The 19,213-nt window shown below is 39.7% G+C and overlaps 1 protein-coding gene across 2 annotated transcripts in view; it reads left to right on the top strand.

Annotated features, from left to right (window-relative positions):
- The window catches only part of LOC144467780 (protein muscleblind-like), a 337,354-nt gene that overhangs the window by 29,844 nt on the left and 288,297 nt on the right, over positions 1 to 19,213 (top strand). For both annotated transcript variants that reach the window (XM_078176723.1, XM_078176724.1), the window contains exon 4: positions 1,780 to 2,105. In XM_078176723.1, coding sequence (XP_078032849.1) covers positions 1,920 to 2,105 — 186 coding nt within the window. In that variant the 5' untranslated portion in view covers positions 1,780 to 1,919. The remainder of the gene's footprint in view (positions 1 to 1,779; positions 2,106 to 19,213) is intronic.

Raw genomic sequence — 19,213 nt, 5'->3', positions numbered from 1 at the left:
AGTTCCTGCAAACACAAGTTTCTGTATAATAAAATTAAAATACACGAACACGAGCAGCTAATTACATTGAAACGTCAGAACGTGATTCTGAACGATTCGAACAGTGATTAACGATTCTCGCTGCAAAAGTATTTTTCTGGTTTCTGTGAGATTATTTCTCCGTTGAATTTACGTCAAGAGTAGAATTATCGTGTAACACGAATTCGTGGAACGCGAAACTAGAGGTGCGCGAGTACTGGAGTTGCACGAACCGAGGAGGTACTTGGTCCGATTATTAGAGTCGCGTGTGGTATTCTAATTTTTTGAATTACTCGAAATCTGAGAACTGTTCGAAAGAAAGTCAAATTACTTAAATAATCTAAATACTCAAGCATTCCTAAGATTACGAAGTATTTGAACGGGAGAATATGTTCAAACGAATCCTGAATTTTCAAGTTACTCGAATATGTTCGAGTTTTTGAAAGTATTTGAATATTTACATAAGTATCGTATGTCGTGCTATCAAGTACTATATAACATTCTAATTTAATTAACGTTTTTTTCATTAACTTCTTGTTAGCCATGTCAACAATCTCAAAAATTAAGATTAAACTATTTTATTCAAGCAAATTAAAATTGAGAGGTTAAGTTCTATAACATTGACTGCTTTTTCAACATCCTTATATTGGTCTTATCTCAAAATTCGTTTTGAAACGCGAGCAAATTATTTCGTCATCCACGCACGAGTTACGTGGCACTTAACGCGTTAAATAGAGTATACGTATCCGAGCCGTTTGAATTTTATAAGTAACTCGGCATTTTCGAGCGGATCATCGATTTTCGAGAAACTCGTAAAATTCCAACGCTACCGGGTTTAAAAGATCGATCAATATTCGACACGATATCCGGAGTAGTCGCGCACCTCTACGGGTAACGCGTTATCACGTTATACGGTTGCAGAGTTGGGCAGAATTTTATTTGGATGACGGATAAGAGATAAAGATAACGAATAGAATTTTCTTCGTCGCTATGGAATAAATATCCAATCGAATAAATATTTATCTAGATACAAATTTGTCCGAATAAGATATTATTCGAAAAAGAATTTGCCCGCGTAGAAATTCACGCGATAAATAATCGATAATATATAAGGTATTACATTCCTTTTTCCAATTAATTTCATTTCAAACGTTGAATCGGAAAATTTGTTATTTTATGGGAAATTGATCACTAAAGAATCTTTCTACGGTTGTAGAGAAATGCATCAGCAATTTTATAATTCTGTCAAGTAGTTTAAATTGAACCGATCCTGAATGTATTCGTATAAATATATTTTTACAAAATTACGTAAAGACAGATACAGTCAACAATTATTCGCATTATCGTTCCTATCATGTTACAATCATTATACGAATGATTTACTGGAATAAAGAATTATGCGAATAATTTATTCGAATAAAGAACTATGCGAATAATTCATTCGAATAAAGAACTATGCGAATACTTCATTCGAATTAAGAACTATGTGAATAATTTATACAAATTAAGGACTGTGCGAATAACTTATTCAAATAAACAGATAGATTAACTGATAATGAATCATATACTATTCGACTTAGATTAGTATTTATTCGAAATAATTCGAGTAATGCCGAACTCTGCACGCGAGTCCCCTTGTACGAATACGTTGATTGAAAAGACGGTCGGAATTCGAATTCGGCGAAAGTCCCGCAAGTGCCGGCAGATCGAGGGTCCCGGTCAGAATAAACGAAAACGAATTATATCCTTTGGCAAGATCAGCTGGTGCGAGCGAACGTGAACGAACAGGCAACGCTACGCCGAGAACAGGCCAGCGGACGAAGAGGATAAATTAAAGTCGCTCGAAAGCGTGTGCTCCGGCTAAGGAGGAGTCTCGTGGTCTTCCAGGACTGGAAGGAAGTATGGCAATGGTCAACATGAATAACCTACTGAACGGCAAGGACTCCCGGTGGCTGCAGCTAGAGGTTTGCAGAGAGTTCCAGCGCAACAAGTGCACCAGGCCCGACACGGAGTGCAAGTTCGCTCATCCGCCAGCTAACGTCGAGGTGCAGAACGGACGGGTCACTGCTTGCTACGACAGTATCAAGGTAATTAGCCATTGTATAATCGAGTCTATAGACGTGGATAATACGACCACCATTGAATATGTCCATTACGCTTCATCGATAAAGATGCGGTCGCATCAACGGACCTTTATTATCATTTCGATCTTGCAGCTGCATCGAAGTCTGAATCATTTCTCGACCTCGATCTCGGATTCTTAATTCTTTTTATTGTGTACTCTCAGGTTACGGTATCGTAATGATTTCACCGCGGTCGGTTACGCAGGACACAAAATTATCTGCGTTTGTTTCGAGACAATTGGGCATTTCTTTCTTCAAATCAGTTTCACGAGTCGAAATCGGATAATCTATTCTATATAAAATTCTTTGATTTTCCTTATTTGCTCCAAATTGTTAATTCGTGTCATAATTGCATGGTATCCACAATGAAAAATAATATTTGATGTTTTAATGGATTTGGTATTATTAGTTACCTAGTTAATTGACTTCATATTATCTTAACTGGCATACTCGAAACAAATAACTAACTGTTTAATCGACAATTTTGTTCTAAACAACAATGTCGGGAAACATCGTTACGTTGTAATTATCAAAATAAGTTGATCCGTTTACGAAATCTACGCTTCTGAAAGGACTATCAGAAAACCAGCGGGCAGATAAAGTGTTACAGAGACATCCGGGCTCGCGTAGTTTCGTATAGTTTGCAAGATACTTGGGTGGTCCCGATGAAGTTTCCAAACGCATCGGGGACATTTATTAAAACTTTCCGAGTTTGTTCGATCCCGTGTAACAAATACGGGACGTCGGGGTCCGTCTTTAATAAAACTGTCGCCGTATAAATTTGCCCGAGTGACGAAGAGCAAACAGTCGCGAAGTACACGTGGGAGGGGAGGTTGCGATTAAACGGAAGGAACGAAAAAAGATACGAGCTGGGCGCGGCCCGATCGAATAGTCCCTCCTTCGGAGATATTGAATTCGTGAAATCGAGTTTGTAGTTATTAATAGCGACAATTACTCAACGCGGGGGGGAATATGAAAAACGGGAGGCCGAGTTTGACGAATTAGAACCGACGGAGGGAGGACCGTTCAGCAAAAATTGGAAAAAAACTTTCGTTAATAATCGGACTGTTTGTAGATAGGCGCTTTATTGTCCGTTGACGTGAAGCGATTAGATAAGGCGTAGGAAGATGTTACGAGCGGGGCGCGGCTGTTTCATTTAATGCGAAGTCAATATTTCCTCCGACAAGCATCTGGGTCTCTTCGTTATTTCTGATAGGCTCACCTTGAACTGAATCGTACATCAGATTCGGGAAACCATTCATATTTGCAGTACCGTTTTCCTTAACTTTTGCACACATTTTTTCGAGCACTCCTATTAATTTGATAAGAAATGTTTGCGAGGAAAGTTAACTAGTTCCCTGTCGACTATATGATGAAATATTGAATTTAACAAAATTATTATTCTTTTATCGAGGTCACTTTCATATTTTCAAGTGAAATTATACATTCCTTACTTCATTGTATATATTATTGTAGTTCGAACTGAAACATTTTAGTTTAATCAACAGAAACGATCAAAGATGAAAATTGCTTTATTTCAAGATACCTCAACTGCTAAATTTATAAAGTTATTACACAAAATTATCGTTGCATAAATTCAGCGAAAAGAAAGATGTCAAGCGAAACTTGAATATCTACTCAATGAATTTTGTAATAATTCAGAGTAACATAGATAATGATAATAATTAAATAAAGAATAGTTGTAAACACAAAGTAAACCTGTACTGCACATTTAGTTATAGCATTAATTAACAGATTTTGGTCTATTTTGTTGTATGCATCCCAGGATTCATGCTATAGCCAGAATCTATTGAATTCGTCTTGACACAAACTACAATAATGTAGAGTAGTCAAAATTGTATAAAAAATTTCTCTTATTGTACTTTGCAATTCTAGTGAACACCGAAAGCATTAATTACTCGAGTATTCGTCTGACTCCTAACAAAAAATTCCCTAGGCGAATGCGATTTAATTCGGTCATTCAAAAGTCCTGATCCGATTTTGACCGAGACTCCTCAACCGGTTAAGCTGTTAATCTAAGTTTAAGTACACTGTAAATGCAGAAAGTTTGTAATTTACTTATCCCCTTCTGTGTCTATCGACACGAAAGCTGCGAGCTGTCAACCAATCGGACTGCAACGAAATCGTAGAGACTGTTGTCTACGTAAAGGGTGTTCGATTTTAATCTGTAACCAAAAATACCTCGATAATCACGTGTTATATAAAAAATGTTTACTATAAAAATTACATGGTTTCAAGGTTATGTAATGTGGTAAATATGTAGTAAATAACGATCAACTTTGTCCTAAATAGAACCGTACAGTTTTAAATAAACTAATTAATTCACTTTGCCATTTAAATGCAAATATTACAAGGTTCTATCAACATATTTCGAGATGGCGAAGCTTCTGAAGCGTTAATTAGTAATAAAATAAAGTCAAATGCAACATTCTTTCAATGTACTTAATTTAACGCTCTAAAAAAAACATTTGAGTGTCCACATATTCCATCAGAAATACTCGTAAAAGTCAGTGTCATCTTAAAGCAATCAATATTGACACGACTACCACTTTGCAATCTTTGCACTCAAATAAATTAAAAATTTCTAGCGTAAATTAAGAATTTATTTTGATGCGTGGCCCAATAATTTATTGTTCAGAATGATAAAACCAAATCGATGGATGTATTCAAAATTATACGATTCCGTTTGAAAAAGAAAAAACAATTTAATTCCTCTCGGAAACATCTTTTATATATCGTGTAATTAACGAGTTATTTGTACTAGTAGATTAAAATCGGTCACCCTACATATTCTCTAGGTCAGTCACAATCACGGTAATCGCACGGAACTACGTTCTACTATTGCGCTATTTATACGTATTATGCGGCAAGATAAAAGGTTCCTTTTTGTTCAGAGATAAACGAGGTTCATCCAAGTCTAAACAGGACGATTTTTTTTCCTCGAGTCAATAGTCGATTTCACCCGGAAAATAAAATTCGATCCGCTGATTAAACGGCTAGATTATTCTCGCTGTCGGCCGCCACGACGATAGAGAGCCGCGTACTGCGTGCGACGACGACGTACGTCAACGTCGACAATGATGTATACGACAGTACGCGAGTCGAGCCACGTAGCTGAGTCCGTCGTTTAATTCTGGAAGCTATTAATGTCGTTGGGACCTGGTTGAAAGGCCGCGTTGTCCGTCGATCCTCGGCCATCTCTTTGCCTCGTTTGCTCCTCACGCGTTCTTACTCAATAGCGGCACTCGTTACGTTTAATCGCTCCAACTGAACAGAAATCGTCCATAGAAACGTAGCCTCGGTCTCTGCATTCACGTTTTCCCGACGTACACTCGTTTGTACTCGATCAGGATACTTGCTCGAAACTCTGGTACTAGTTTAAATACGATGAATTAGTCTGATAGCGGTGTTTTGTTAACAGATTACGTTTGGTCTAACGAAATCAATATTTCAACCAAATATATTGGCACGTTCCGAGTACAAGGTCAGAGTGAACACCATTTAGTTCTCGTACGGTGTTCATGAAAACGACTATAATTCTTCTTTAGGATTTAAAATTCATTTTCGTTTTAATGTACTGGACAAACCGAACGTAGCTAGGATTTTTGCAATACAAACAGTGAAATTAATATATCCTCTGGTTAATGTTAACTTCCTAATTCTGGTTTCATTGGTTAAATGCACTTGACGTGTTAATATGAAAATAGAAAAGTGAAAATTTATTAACTACAGATAAGCGAAGTCAATAAATTTGAGTGCAATATGGTGAGAATTGAAAAGGTTACGTGCAGGTCTAAAATACGGTTTGGGCCATCCAACCCTTCAGAAATACTATACAATATTTATAGACATGTCCGTAAATAGCTTTGAAAGTAGTTTTTTATACATGAAAGTTTGTTTCCTTTTTATGTCATTTTTTTTATCTTTCCCACATCATGAATGATTCAAACAATCGGGGAATGTATTTTGAAGGTCGACCCTTTACAATTGAGTTAAGGATTTTAAGTGAAAAGTTTAATATAGTAAATGAATTTTCGTTGAAATGTGAATCTTCTCTATTCTGTACTAATTTTAACAGTTCTAATGCTTTCAATGTCAATCCATACGGACTTGCAAAGTTTCTTCCAATGAAAAACTAACGATTTGCATTCAGATTTATGAAATGTATTCCAGTCAAGACTAATGCCTGTAGTTCATACATTAACATACGCTTATCTATGAGGTAGCCTTCGGCGGAACGAAGTATATCGTGCAGTTTTTACAATTTTCCAGTGGAACACTTTCACATCGGTAGATTTCGAACGATTTCAAATGCAAAAACGGACTTTGCTTGACGCTCGAACATGCAAATTTCTATATGTATATGCGAAGCAAAATTTGATCGGGCATCTCCGTCAAGCCAGCCTGTGGATCAAGTATTGCAAATTCCGTTGAGGCCCAACAAGGCCTCAATCACGATCCAAACATGCGAACATCACTTGAGACAGACCTAAACGAAGACTCTTCACGAATAAATTACGACATTGACAACACGAGGTAATAAGACGTTAGTTCCACAGACGGTTAACCACTCCTCCAACTAAGACGATTTCAGGCACACTTACGAACCAATTAGAACATTCGACGACCAACACTCAACGACTCAGCGAACAGACGACAAATATTACACATTGAGAATCGATAGAGCGTTAGAAAGCGAAAAAAAAACACTAGACCATCGCGGTCAAATGCGAATCTGTATCGCGTTGGTTAAGCTTCGAATGTAGTGTGTTAATCGTCAAATCAGGAATTTAAATTTATTCCAATTAGGCTTTGTTCATATCTAACTTCGCCGGCGGTTCTTTAACACGTTGAGTATCGCGTCGGTTGCGTATGGGCGACTCCAATTTTTTATTATTTTTCAAAATTCATTCTCATTTTGCTATACTCGAAAAAATTGAATTTTTCTAAGGCGTTTAGCTGTAAAAAATGAAAAAAGCTATAGAGGTACGTTTAATACTGTCGCGAGGAAAACTAATCGCTTCACTGACCCAAAACACAAGTGATGCTATTCGTCTAAAAAATGTGTTTCATTATCGGATAATCATTCGACATAGTCAGATTTGTCTTTTTAGCTTGCGGAATTGTCAGCGAGGTTGTCAAATACGCCAGACTAGGAGCAAATAATTACGATTGTCTGAAATAATCCTTACATAATAATTCTAAAGTAAAATAACACGTTATCTGAAATAATAGTTCTACTAACGTTACATGAAATATAGCTAGATGTGCTCTGTATTCATTGGTAACATTGCCGAAAGTGGTCGAAGTAGTGCAAAAATTGAGTTAACTCGCGTGATAGCGTAATATCTCGGGGCTTAAGTGCATGTAATTCGCACGATTACCCAAGAAGGATAATATAGAACCAGGAGGATCGTTACTTCGGCCCCTTAGCTATTCCTTCCCCGATAGCGGGGAAAGAATGGCTCCGATTTTAGGCTATGAGTTTCTTCCGTGGAGCAAATTAATCTAGCTTTCGCCCGGACGATACTTGAACGTTAAAGGAGGACAATAGACATACGAAACGGCAATAGCCGGTTCCCCTTTTATTCCGGGGCCGAAAAATGAGCCTTTATTTCATCGGTGGAGCGTAAGGAGAGCCGCGCTTCTGGCCACCGAAACGGCGCGGCGCGGCGCGGCGGCGCGACGCAAGAAACGAGAGCCAGACTCTGTTATAGAGAAGTCGGCGCGGTGCGGCGGCGGGATGGTTGGCCGCGTGGCGCGGTGCGGTGTGGCGCGGTATGGCGTGGTATGGCGTGGCATAGCGTGGTATAACGTGGCGTAGCGTGGCATAGCGTGGCATGGCATAGCACGGCATAGCGTGGCGTGGCGCAGAACGGAGAGTGGCACAGAAACGGAGTGGCGCGGTCGGACAAAGCCCGGTGTATATAATGCGATGGTTTATTGCTAATATTTCTTCGGGGTAATATTGGTTCGCGCCTCCTCTACGTACAAGTTTCGCTTATACACTCATCGAGAGCCCCGGGGAATCGTTCGCGAACCTTCCGCGTCCGTTATCGTTCACGTACTGCCTATTTACACACCCATTTAGCGCGGCCAAAGCGAAGCCGGTGTTTGCAAAACTAAATTGCCGAAACTTTTACGAGGCTATCGCGGGACCGATTTCTCCGCGAAAATCTCCCGCGTTTTAATAGACCACAGTCCCAAGGGTCTAACTCGCCGAGCGTGATTCTTTTCGAAAATTATAAGGAAGTTAGGCGCGCCGAAATGTTTCCGCTCGTGTTCCGCGAGCTGAAAGATTTCCGTAACCGTGAATGAATTATTTTATGCAACAGAATTTATAGATGGTGAACGTTGCGTCGGAGGTGCGATTATCGATACCATCTATGATTGATTTCGATGATATCGGTATGTTACCGGTAACTTGATTTGTCGATAACATCGTTTACATATCGTTAAAGTGGAGCTCTGAAGCGTTGGAGAATAAAACGATGTAAAGTATAACGAGTTTTTCTGATCAAATGCTTTTATTTTTATTCGTTCTGATTGCAGATAGTGTATTTTGTTGACTATAATTGGCTTCTTTCGTAAACGATTTCATTTTTATTTCTTCAAACTAATTGAACTAAACTGATACCTGAAAGCCCATACGAGAGCAATACACGGATACGATCGACGGTTTCATTTTCCATAAACATCTGCAGTAGATGTGTCTAAAGTTAGTGCCGGTTGTATAACATTTCTTAAGAGGGCTACAATTTTTTACTATATGTTTCATGCTTCGGTATAGAACACGCTGTCGAACATGACTTTATAGAATTTGTTTAGTAAATAATTGTTTATTCTGTATTCATTAGACTTTCAAATGGCATGATTAAATGTTGCACATTATCGTTGGAAAACTCAGAACATTCTATATTGAACAACTTTCGTCCGAAACATTTTTTTATACAACGCATAGTTCATAAGAAAAATTAAGGCGGAAGAATATACTACGTCTTCGTCCACTCTCGTTGTTAAACAATGTGCGCGTACAACTAACAGATTCTGTGGTTCTTTGAATCGTCGAAAAGCAGCGCAGGGAGGCGTAGTCGCGTGCTACGGTTACCTCTACCCGCCTATACCTGCTTACCTACCCCTGTTTTCCCAGCTGACCAACTCCAACTTCGACACTAATGCGTTCCCTTGTTTAATATTAGTAATTAGAACGAACCAGGGAAGATCCATAACGGTACTAAATGGTTCTAAAGCACCCCCTTCGATCATATACGCAGAAAGAACATTACGATCTGCCAGTCCTCGGGAAAATTCGTCCACGTTCGATTCCAATTAGCCCAATTGGATGGGAACAGGATATTAAAGCAGACGGTCGGTTTGATCGTCGTACCTCGTACCATTCTACGTTTTGGATCCTATACAATATCGCTGGTTTGTGCTCAAGGAGGAGAATATCGCCGGGTTAGAAAGAGCTGTCGCTTGTTCTACGAATCTTCTTCCCTAGCCGTGAAATGCGGCACTCGGCGACGAACCCTTCCTTCGAGTCGGACCAGTGCGTCCGGAGGTCGGTAGCTCTTACTCACCTCACCGTTATCGATTCCAATTACCTTAAAACTTTCAATTAATTTAACTGTCAAGCGTTTTACGCTCGCCGGAGAACGACATCGGGTGCCAGCCATTTCTCGGTGGCAGATGTCGCGGGATCCCCGTCGAAAAGTCTCGCCGCGCCGCGCCGAGCGGAGCCGAGCCCGAGCAAAGCGGACCGGAGCCGAGCCGAGTGTGACTGTTTTATCGGTCCGTCACGTTCCGGCGACGATTCGACTTTCTTTCTTCTTTCTTCCCTCTTCGCTCGTTACCTCTCGCCAGTGACCCGCCGGCTGATAGATATACGGACACTAACGCCGATCGACGCGCTTTCCTCCCTTTTCTTCCTTTCGTGCCGATTCGCATGCGTCTACAGTGCTTCGGGAATCCACTTTCTATGGCCAAAATAATTTTAGGGTTGTTTCGTCGTTTCATGTTAGATTAGGTTATTATTGGGTTCTTCTCAATATTGTCAAGTCAAAAATATATTTCAACGTTACATTTTTTATTAAATCTATGCCTGGTAACACGTGCAGTGAAAACAGAACGGTTTTGAAAATTTAATTTAACTTAGAAAATTTAATTTAACTTAGAAAATTTAAAACTTGAAAATTTCATTTAACTTAGCTCAGTAATTTAGTTTAATTTAATTTAGTGACGAAGTGACTTCTCCACGATGAAAATTATTAAAGTTAGCTAGATCATTTCAGCATTTTTGACTACAGATTTCTTTGAATTTTTATACGTACAATGTGCTCAACTGAATAATTTGGTCACTAGACTGCGGATCTTTAGACAAAATAAAAATGTTCTGTATCAATTGCAAGTGACAGATGTCAACCTTTTATAAATAGCTCTTAACTGTTTTTATCATAAGTACATGAAATTCAGAGAGTATTGATCACTTCGAGTACTTTAATGTTTTGGATAATATGGAGAAAATGTCTGAGCATTTTTCGCGATTTTAATTCCATCGAGATGCTTGTCTAAATAAAAATTTATATTTTTTCTCATTGCTATATAACAGCTGAGGTTAAGAACTATCCAATGACATAATATGACATAATAATGTCATCACCTTTGCGTGAAATTGAATAGAAAATATTTAGCAACGACCTGATACGATCACAACATTTGTTCATTCGTACTAAAAAATATTTCACTGCGATATGTGCTCGTATTATTCAAAACAAGTAATATGTTTACAGCGACCACGTTATTTTGATCACTCTGTAGATAGACGAGAGAAGCTACGTACATATCTTGTTATTGCCTGTCGGGACGATTTCATTTAATTATGGAGAATGTTTCCTCTATCTCGCGATGCTGAAATATTTCATAAAAAGTTTAGTCGGTTGAAAGCGTGTAGTTGCAAATGTTAACTGGTACGGAAGAGAATATAGGTATGACGCAAACTAATTTTTTGTAGGTCGAACGACGAGGGAAATTGCATACGAAAATTCATATTATCAAACGATGCTTACTTATAACTGTTTTATACGACACGTTGGCGTTTCTTTAAACGAATCCCACGAGATACCATTCTCGAGTCACTTATTATTCCGAAGTGTTATAAATTATATTGTAAATTCGTGAGTCGCTCAGCAGTGAAGTAAGCCTAAATCGCTAAGTGACGGTTATTAGACTGCACGCTGCATGCAAAGATCGAACTTCTTATGCTCCCATATGTTCCTCTTACAGCGTGCCTCCTAATAGCTGTCAAGCAGCGATTCAGGCTTACTCAACTCATTAAGAGCTCAGAAATTTATAACATAATTCATAACATTTTATTACGTGTTCGGTGTTATCACGCGAACGTTTTCCATGATGCTTATACTTCCATCTAATAATATATTTAATTGCGTAATAAGGGGAACGAGAAACTCCGTATTTTGAAGACGGCTAATTAATATTTCTAACTATAAAGTTTACGACTGCATAAATAACTTTCAAATAAAAATTATCGAATAGGAATTTTTCAAACGATTGCGCGCATCGTTTATTAATGACGAACAAAAACCTGTATAGAAAAGTTCAGCGAATGTTTTACATCGGTCGTAATCGATGTGCGAAAAGTTTCTGTCGATTACATGTCGATACACATTTGTAAACTCGTTAATTTAATGAACGTCTCTCCTAGAGTTTAAATTATTTAGGTTTGTAATAAAATTAAATTGTTCACGATAATACAAAAAAAAAAACAAGACAATTCAGTAAAAGTAAAGGATTCTCTTGGATAATAGAATGGCCATTTTTCAAATAGTAAATTCGGTTTACTCGATTCATTAGAGACTAAGATTAGGTATTAATTTTTATTACGGTATACTTGCAAGAATCAAGTGTTCTTAGAATCCTTAAACAACAAAATGATTGATTTCTAATTTTTCGGTTTCCATTTTTGGGGGGTGGATATATTCGAGATTCACCGCGTTAAATATATTCGTGGCTCCTGTATCGTTCAAGTTATAGAATTATATAAATTCTTCTACGATTTTCGTTTAAAATCAGTTTTACGTAGTGCAAACGCGTCTTTATAATAGGACCTTATGGACGATAAATCAATCTAGTCGATTTTTTCATAATAATAGATGGAATTGATATTCCTAAAAAGACATTCATTTTTCCCTCCTTTCTCCTCTGGCTCGCTTTATTTGCGTGCCATCTTGTAAACAAAATTATGTCAGGCATTACTAGCGTCGTTGTTATATTTCTCGAGCTAATTTGCAAAATCCTTGTTTACTTAAATTTTAAGGTTGACGAATTTTCTCTAATTGGCTCCCGAGGCGTCCACGTATACAATGCTAAGGGCTTCTATCGGACAACGGTACTCTGCGTGGCTAATGTTCGGATATTGTTGTACTCGGATACTTAGGCGCCGTTGCTTTCACAAATCTAGGAATTATGACAGTGGGCGAAGGATGACACGGGAATGGCGGAGAACTTTCGCGCGGATTTCACGGGACTAGGAAGAAAGGCACCGCGACTGTTTCCATCGGGTCGGTCATAGTAACTTTAGATTCTCGCGGGATTCACCGGGCAACGACAGTGTCGTATTTCCGTGACGGGGATCAGAAAATCGTGTTGGTGTATTCGTCGAGAGGGGAGAGGGAGGTGACGCGGTGCTGCGCGACGCGACGCGACGCGACGCGTTTCACGGCACCGGACACGAAAAACATAGTTAACAGCTGCTACTGTCGCAGCCACTGCTACTGCTATCGGCGTCATCGTCATCATGGTGTCTCTCTTCCCTTTCTCTTACCCTCCTACACCTGTCGCGTCCGTTAACGCGAGACTAAAATACGAAACGACGTATTCGCGTGCAAAAGCGTCCCGCGGAACAAAACGTTCCGTTCGTTGTAACAGGATCTCCGCGATATCTCGGTTTCCGCGAAATTTATAGGCTTCGACGATTCTTTAACTTGGAAATCGCTCTGCTGCATTCCTTCAACACGAATTGTAAGGTGAAGGTGCCAGGCACGAGGCTCGTGTTCTTTCAAATCGCAATCTTCAATTAAAAACACTTATTAACCATTGTAGTCGGAGCTATTTCAACTGGAAATCCAAAATATTTGTTCAGAAATACAGTGTTTCTATTGCATATAACCTGGAGCATTTTATACATTATGGAATTGAATTTTGTAACTCGTGCAACAGTTAGCAGCTCTTAACAATTTTCTAAATATAAGTAAATTTGACAGAAATGATTTCGAAACGTGACAGGATCGTTTTTAGCGACGCCTTAGGGTCGCCACTCGACCGTAAAAGGTTAAAAGTACACGCGTATTTAAAAACTAAAATAGGTATGCTTTTATAATCCACTGGAAAATACAGGAGAAAAATCCGCTTTTTCGTAATAAAGGGAAAACGCATGCAACTTTACAAATTTGAAAAATGGGTTTTGTCATCTGGTCCGACGTTTTTTTAGGAAACTAATTTTTCTTAGCCTTTTCTCACACGCTGAGCGCATAAAATTTGTTTCACCAACGCCGCGGTCTTCGTAGATCCATCGGCAACACTTTATACATTCAACCCATTGTTCGCCATGCACGACTGATCGTATAAACTTTATTAAATTCGAAACCGTTTCATTTTTTATGCATGTAGAATAGCTACTGCAACGAGAGAATCGTATAACGTCAATTTTGTCTCAACAATGAAATGAAAATATAATACAAATGAATGAATAATATAAATGAAAATATTTGTGCATCGTGTGATTGAAATATGGACGCATATATAAAATGAATTCAGCGTTAACTGACTTCATACTGTGTGGCGCGTTTATCGCTTTATAGATAATAATTGTAGGAGAAATTTTGGAATAAAAGCATTAGAAGTTTCTATACCTTTTGAACAGCAAATTAATGATGAGAAAACAATTCGAAAATTAAAATTATTTTAAAGAATTTTCATAGAACAGTTAATATTCGTAGAACAATATAATTTATACGAGGAATATGTATATAAAACCGCTACCTGGATTTTATCATCACTAGACGAGACAGATGTTTGTGCAAAATAAGGAATAGTCTAAAGGAATTTAATAATCTTGACAAGTTCGAAATAACAAATAAATATCTTAAAATTGATTCGTATTCACGGTTTTAAGGACTGTCTCGTTTTCATGATAAACGCACATAAAATTCACAGCGATCGAACGTAACGAAACCTAAATCACATCGGCAATCCGACCTGATTCCATTAGGAGCCACGCGTCGCAGATCACCTCTTCCCTTGCCGCAAGGGGGTTAAAGGTTTTCGGTCCTGTCTTTCGCCGGGGTTCAAAGGCCGTCGCATCGTCCAAGTCGCTGACCTTCTTCCTGTAAAGCACGCGAACCTCGGCGTGCCACGAGTGCATTCGTTTCACTCGTTGCCGCTGCCAGAGGATAGTACGCATAGCATTCGGTCCGATTTATATTTATCGTGATTCCCCGGCCGGAAAGCTTCTCCTTCTGAACGTCGCGTCGGGGCGCGATGCCGCGACGCCGACAGAAGCCGAGAACTGCGTGAACGCGACGAAATGTGTGTTTCACGGGTGGTCTAGGACCGGAAAGATGATAGATTCGAGCGACGCATGTTAAAAAGGGAGCGCAAGGTAGCGGCAGGGGCGCCGGGGGTTCCTACTATTAGTCATGCATTGTTAGTTTCGGAATCGATTCAAGACCGGCGACATACGGCACACGCAGACAGACGAGAGATCGTCTACCGAACGGCCAGGAGAGACAGACAAGCAAGTATGCTAGCAGACTGGTAGGTTCTCGTGTATTACTTCTAGCCCACAAACTACGCCTCTTCTCCTTCTCGATATTACCTCTCTGATATCTGTGAGAGCTCGCTGGAATATCTTACGTAGAACCGTCTAAACGTTTGCCATTCCAGCCGAGTGGAAATTCATTTAATTGCCTCGAAAGATCAAGAGCTCTTCTCCTCCCCCCTCCATTTTCCTCTTTGACGTATCTCTTAGCAGCTCTTCCGCCTTTGCCGTTCCTTCCTGTTTTTTTCCTACCCTCGACTCGTCCCTTGAGAGGCGTAGTTTTCTCATACATACATGCGGATCACTGTACATTATCAAGTAGATACGCTTCCGCCGTCGCCGCATTCTTTCTTCCACAATCTCGGCAGATCTATGATAAGGGAGCCTATGAATTGGCGTTCGCGATACCGACGCGACGTGATCGGAACGATGCGGCTAAGAAATGTTCCACGGCTCTGTTCCCTTTCTTCGGCAATCTTCGATTAAGGTAAAAGTATCTCTTACGAAACATCGCCTCGATTGTGATCCCTCCCCGAAAACAGTAAATAGAGCTGAACATTGTTCTTCATAAATTCATTCGGACAAATATTGTTAACCATAATAGAATCGATGATAATTTTATACGCCCTGGAAAGCATTACATGATAGGTACGCGTACGTCGTAGTGACAATGTCGGTAATCATTGATTGCTTCGAGAGATCGACTTTGGTTTTATATGTATTTGGCGAACGATCGTAGATGAATCAAAGGGAGCTCAAAGCACCCCCGGAGACTTCAGTTCCGAATTAAAACGATCGGACTTATGTATTTCCGACAGTTAATCTCATCCACCGGCGCGACGTTCCAGCGAAGTCGGGCACTTAATTCAAAAACAACTGAAATTACTGAACACGTTGCAGCGCTCTTATTATCCGGGACTAGGGAACGAGGAATACCGCTTAAGGCGTGTACTAACCGAGAGACAGTTTGCAAACAGTGCTGGCAAACAGTGAACAAAGTCCTGTGGAAACGGAATATCTCGTTTAAACAAATACAGAGCACAAGCTAAACTGATTTTTCCGCGAAGGCATCGTTCTTTTTCTATTAGCTGGATACTAAAGAATCGAACATTAGCTGTTGATGACTCGTCTGAAACAGGATAAAGAGATTGCATGCATTCTATTTTATTTCTTTCTATATAGTTATTGCTAGGTATATCAGAAATAGTTGTGAAGTGCAAACGGTTAAATGTGTTCGATCTCTCTATTCTGTTTCCGGTTACAAATATAGGGGTAACTTAGAGGTCGCATTCTTTCTTTATTAATTTTAGTAATATGTGTTATATTGTTCTTATATTTTGCAACAGATATAAATTATTATCATTGTGCATCAAGATCCCTAGTTTAATGATCCATATATCTTATTGATATGGATAGATATATAGTATAGAGTATAGTACATTGATATACAGTATAGTACATTGCGTATAATTTTAGCGTGATGCATAGTATGCATATTTTATAAGTAGTAAATTATATATTATGAACGTAAATGTGTACGTTTTTTAATCTCACACAGTTTTATGGAAGACTAAACAAATAAATAAATTTTATGTTTAAACGAAAGATCCAAGTCTCTGGCTTAACCGTGAACAACAATGGCCAAATCCGGCTTACACAATTAAACCCCCAGGGTACTTTTGCATCTTAATCTCCATAAGAAATGTTTAACTATCATCAGGCTTGATAAGAACAACTGAGATTAGCGTTTCTTCGCTGACGTAATAACTAAACATTCTAAAGTGTTGGCTAAAAAAAATATAAAGATTGCTCTTACTACATGCGAGAGATATTTGCGAAATTACGTGCGGTGTGGTATGCTTCTGCTCTTCCGGTATAGCTAAGGGTTAACACTACTAATATACTTTTCAATTGTTGTGATGCATTTGAAACAATAGTCTAAAGAATCTTCTTTTGTACGATAATTCCAAACGAAATTATTAAAGAATATTACAAGCACTTGCGAAGCAGTCCTGTTGCGATATACCCATATTCATTGAAAACAGCATCGACAGTCACATCTCCGCCAACCCCCGGCAAGGTTGAAACCCGCGGCGGAAAGCCGGAGAGACAGAGCAGCTGGAATATAAATCTAACGCATCAATTTTTCATACTTCGCCGAAGAGAATTACTTTCGGCGAAACCGAGCCCACCGCCCAGTGATTAACCAGTCCGGCACTCCGGCTTGAGTTTACCCCCCGGTTCCCGTATGAATATTATTTCCTCGTTCCGCAGAAACAAACACACCGGCGAAAGGGCCGTTGTGTTGTCGTTCCGAGCAGCGTCCGTGCTTGCACGTGTGCACCCGTGTCCCTCTGTAGTCGAGGCGTCCGTAGTGGAAGGGGGGAGGGAGTAGAAACGGGGCGTGCGGACTGACCCTAAAAATCGTACAGGTGTGGTGGTACCTAGGTTACCGTCTATCGCTTTCACGTAATTTACGGCTGAACGGCATTAGCCGCAATGCCTGTCCCTGCAATAGAACGGTCGGAACGGCTGCCGCCAAGGGAGGCGAACGGCCGAACGGTCGAAGGAAGAGTGGATGGCGAAGGGGCTAGGGGCAGGGGATCGGTACGGTGCAGGGTACGGGACAGGGTATGAGGCGGGAGAAGGGGAAGGGATAGCAGAGGGGTGGAGGAAGGGCCAGCTATCCGTGCAGGGAGCTGCAGAAGCGTGTATTTCCGTGCGTGTCGAGGTCGGGGGATGCAACTGTCCAGGGGCGAGAGGGTGACGAGGGACAGGGGCGATGGGAGGCGCGCGGATGGCATTCTGTGGTCAGTCCAGTATGTGCCTATATGCTGTCATGTGTTATCGATTCCTGGCCCGGAGCCCTGCTTCGTCCATGCCTACGCTCATGCCAGACGGTATAGTTGCCTGTCTCGAGCTATGCCAGATAAACCCTTCTCCCGAGTCCGTATCGTCTTCCCTCATACTTTGCGATCTCTCCACCCCTTTGTGTTTGCCGGGCCATGCGTGCGAATTGATCGATGCCTTCTGACTCCGTTTGCCGGACCACTTTGCTTTATTGATTCTGCGATCGCAATCTCGCTCGCTGATTTTTCGCTTAGGGAGATGTTCTTAGAGATTCAGGAATTAATTTAGACCGGAATTGAGCGGAACCTTCTTCTTAGTCGCGATGCTCGTATCGGTAGCGTATTTGGACAGGCATTGACCGATTAGTTTTCATTTTTAATTGTTTGATTGCTGATGATCGATCTTCCCGGTATTCGTTTTCTATTAACCCTTAGCCGGACTGCCAATTACTACCAGTTATTGTTTCAGCGAATATTACATATTTCTAAATAAATTATTGTCAGTAAATTTACGTTAAAATGTTACGAACTTGTCGAGTTAATAAAGGGTTGCATTCATTCTTTTCGAATTCGGATAAAGCGTTGAATTCTACATGAAAAAAATATAACCTGAGACTTGTGCGTAAAATATGTGTTAGAATCGAGAAAAATTAGAAATCTTCATGGTCGGAAGAAATTAACCTAGAATTTTTTAAAATCTTTTCGCGTGGGTTAAAATATTTCTGATAGAAATTAGTTGTTTTTTTATTTTGTTTTCTCTATGTGCGCGATTATTATAAAGAGACATTTTTGCAACAGAAGCATAGAAGAAATATCTTTCTTGCAATTCTCTATGGTACTATTCTCTCGAATGCATAGAACGAAAATTGGACTCTTTGTCAGCAGTAGACAGATGTTTTCACGCGGATATCGAGCTCGAATGACCGTCACCGCATTGGTATAATATCCGTGAGGAGGATGAGCGATCGCGAACGCAATGCATTAGGGAATATTGGTGTGAGTTAGGAGTGACTCTGGCACGAGATTCTAAGCTGCAATATGCTGACGGCTAATTTAGCGCACCCTGCTAGCCAGTAATTTTTGTTCTTTGTTGTTTATGTTTCACAAGAACACCACCCGTGTCGAATAAACTCCCCATCCAACCTAAATTTATCAGCAGTTTTTTTATATAACGCATCTCACAGTAAATCCTGGAAACTTATTTCAATGCCATTATTTCACTTCGATTAGTTTACTTCGAGACGTGTTCTTTGATTCCGACATTATTTTCTATATATTTATATTTTTTATCATTATACGGTTTATATATTTATATTATTTATTATTAGACAATTTATGTATTTATATTATTTATCGTTATACAGTTT

The sequence above is a fragment of the Augochlora pura genome, chromosome 3 (assembly GCF_028453695.1).
Source record: "Augochlora pura isolate Apur16 chromosome 3, APUR_v2.2.1, whole genome shotgun sequence".
NCBI classification, from domain to species: domain Eukaryota; kingdom Metazoa; phylum Arthropoda; class Insecta; order Hymenoptera; family Halictidae; genus Augochlora; species Augochlora pura.
This window is presented reverse-complemented; position numbering and strand designations above follow the sequence as displayed.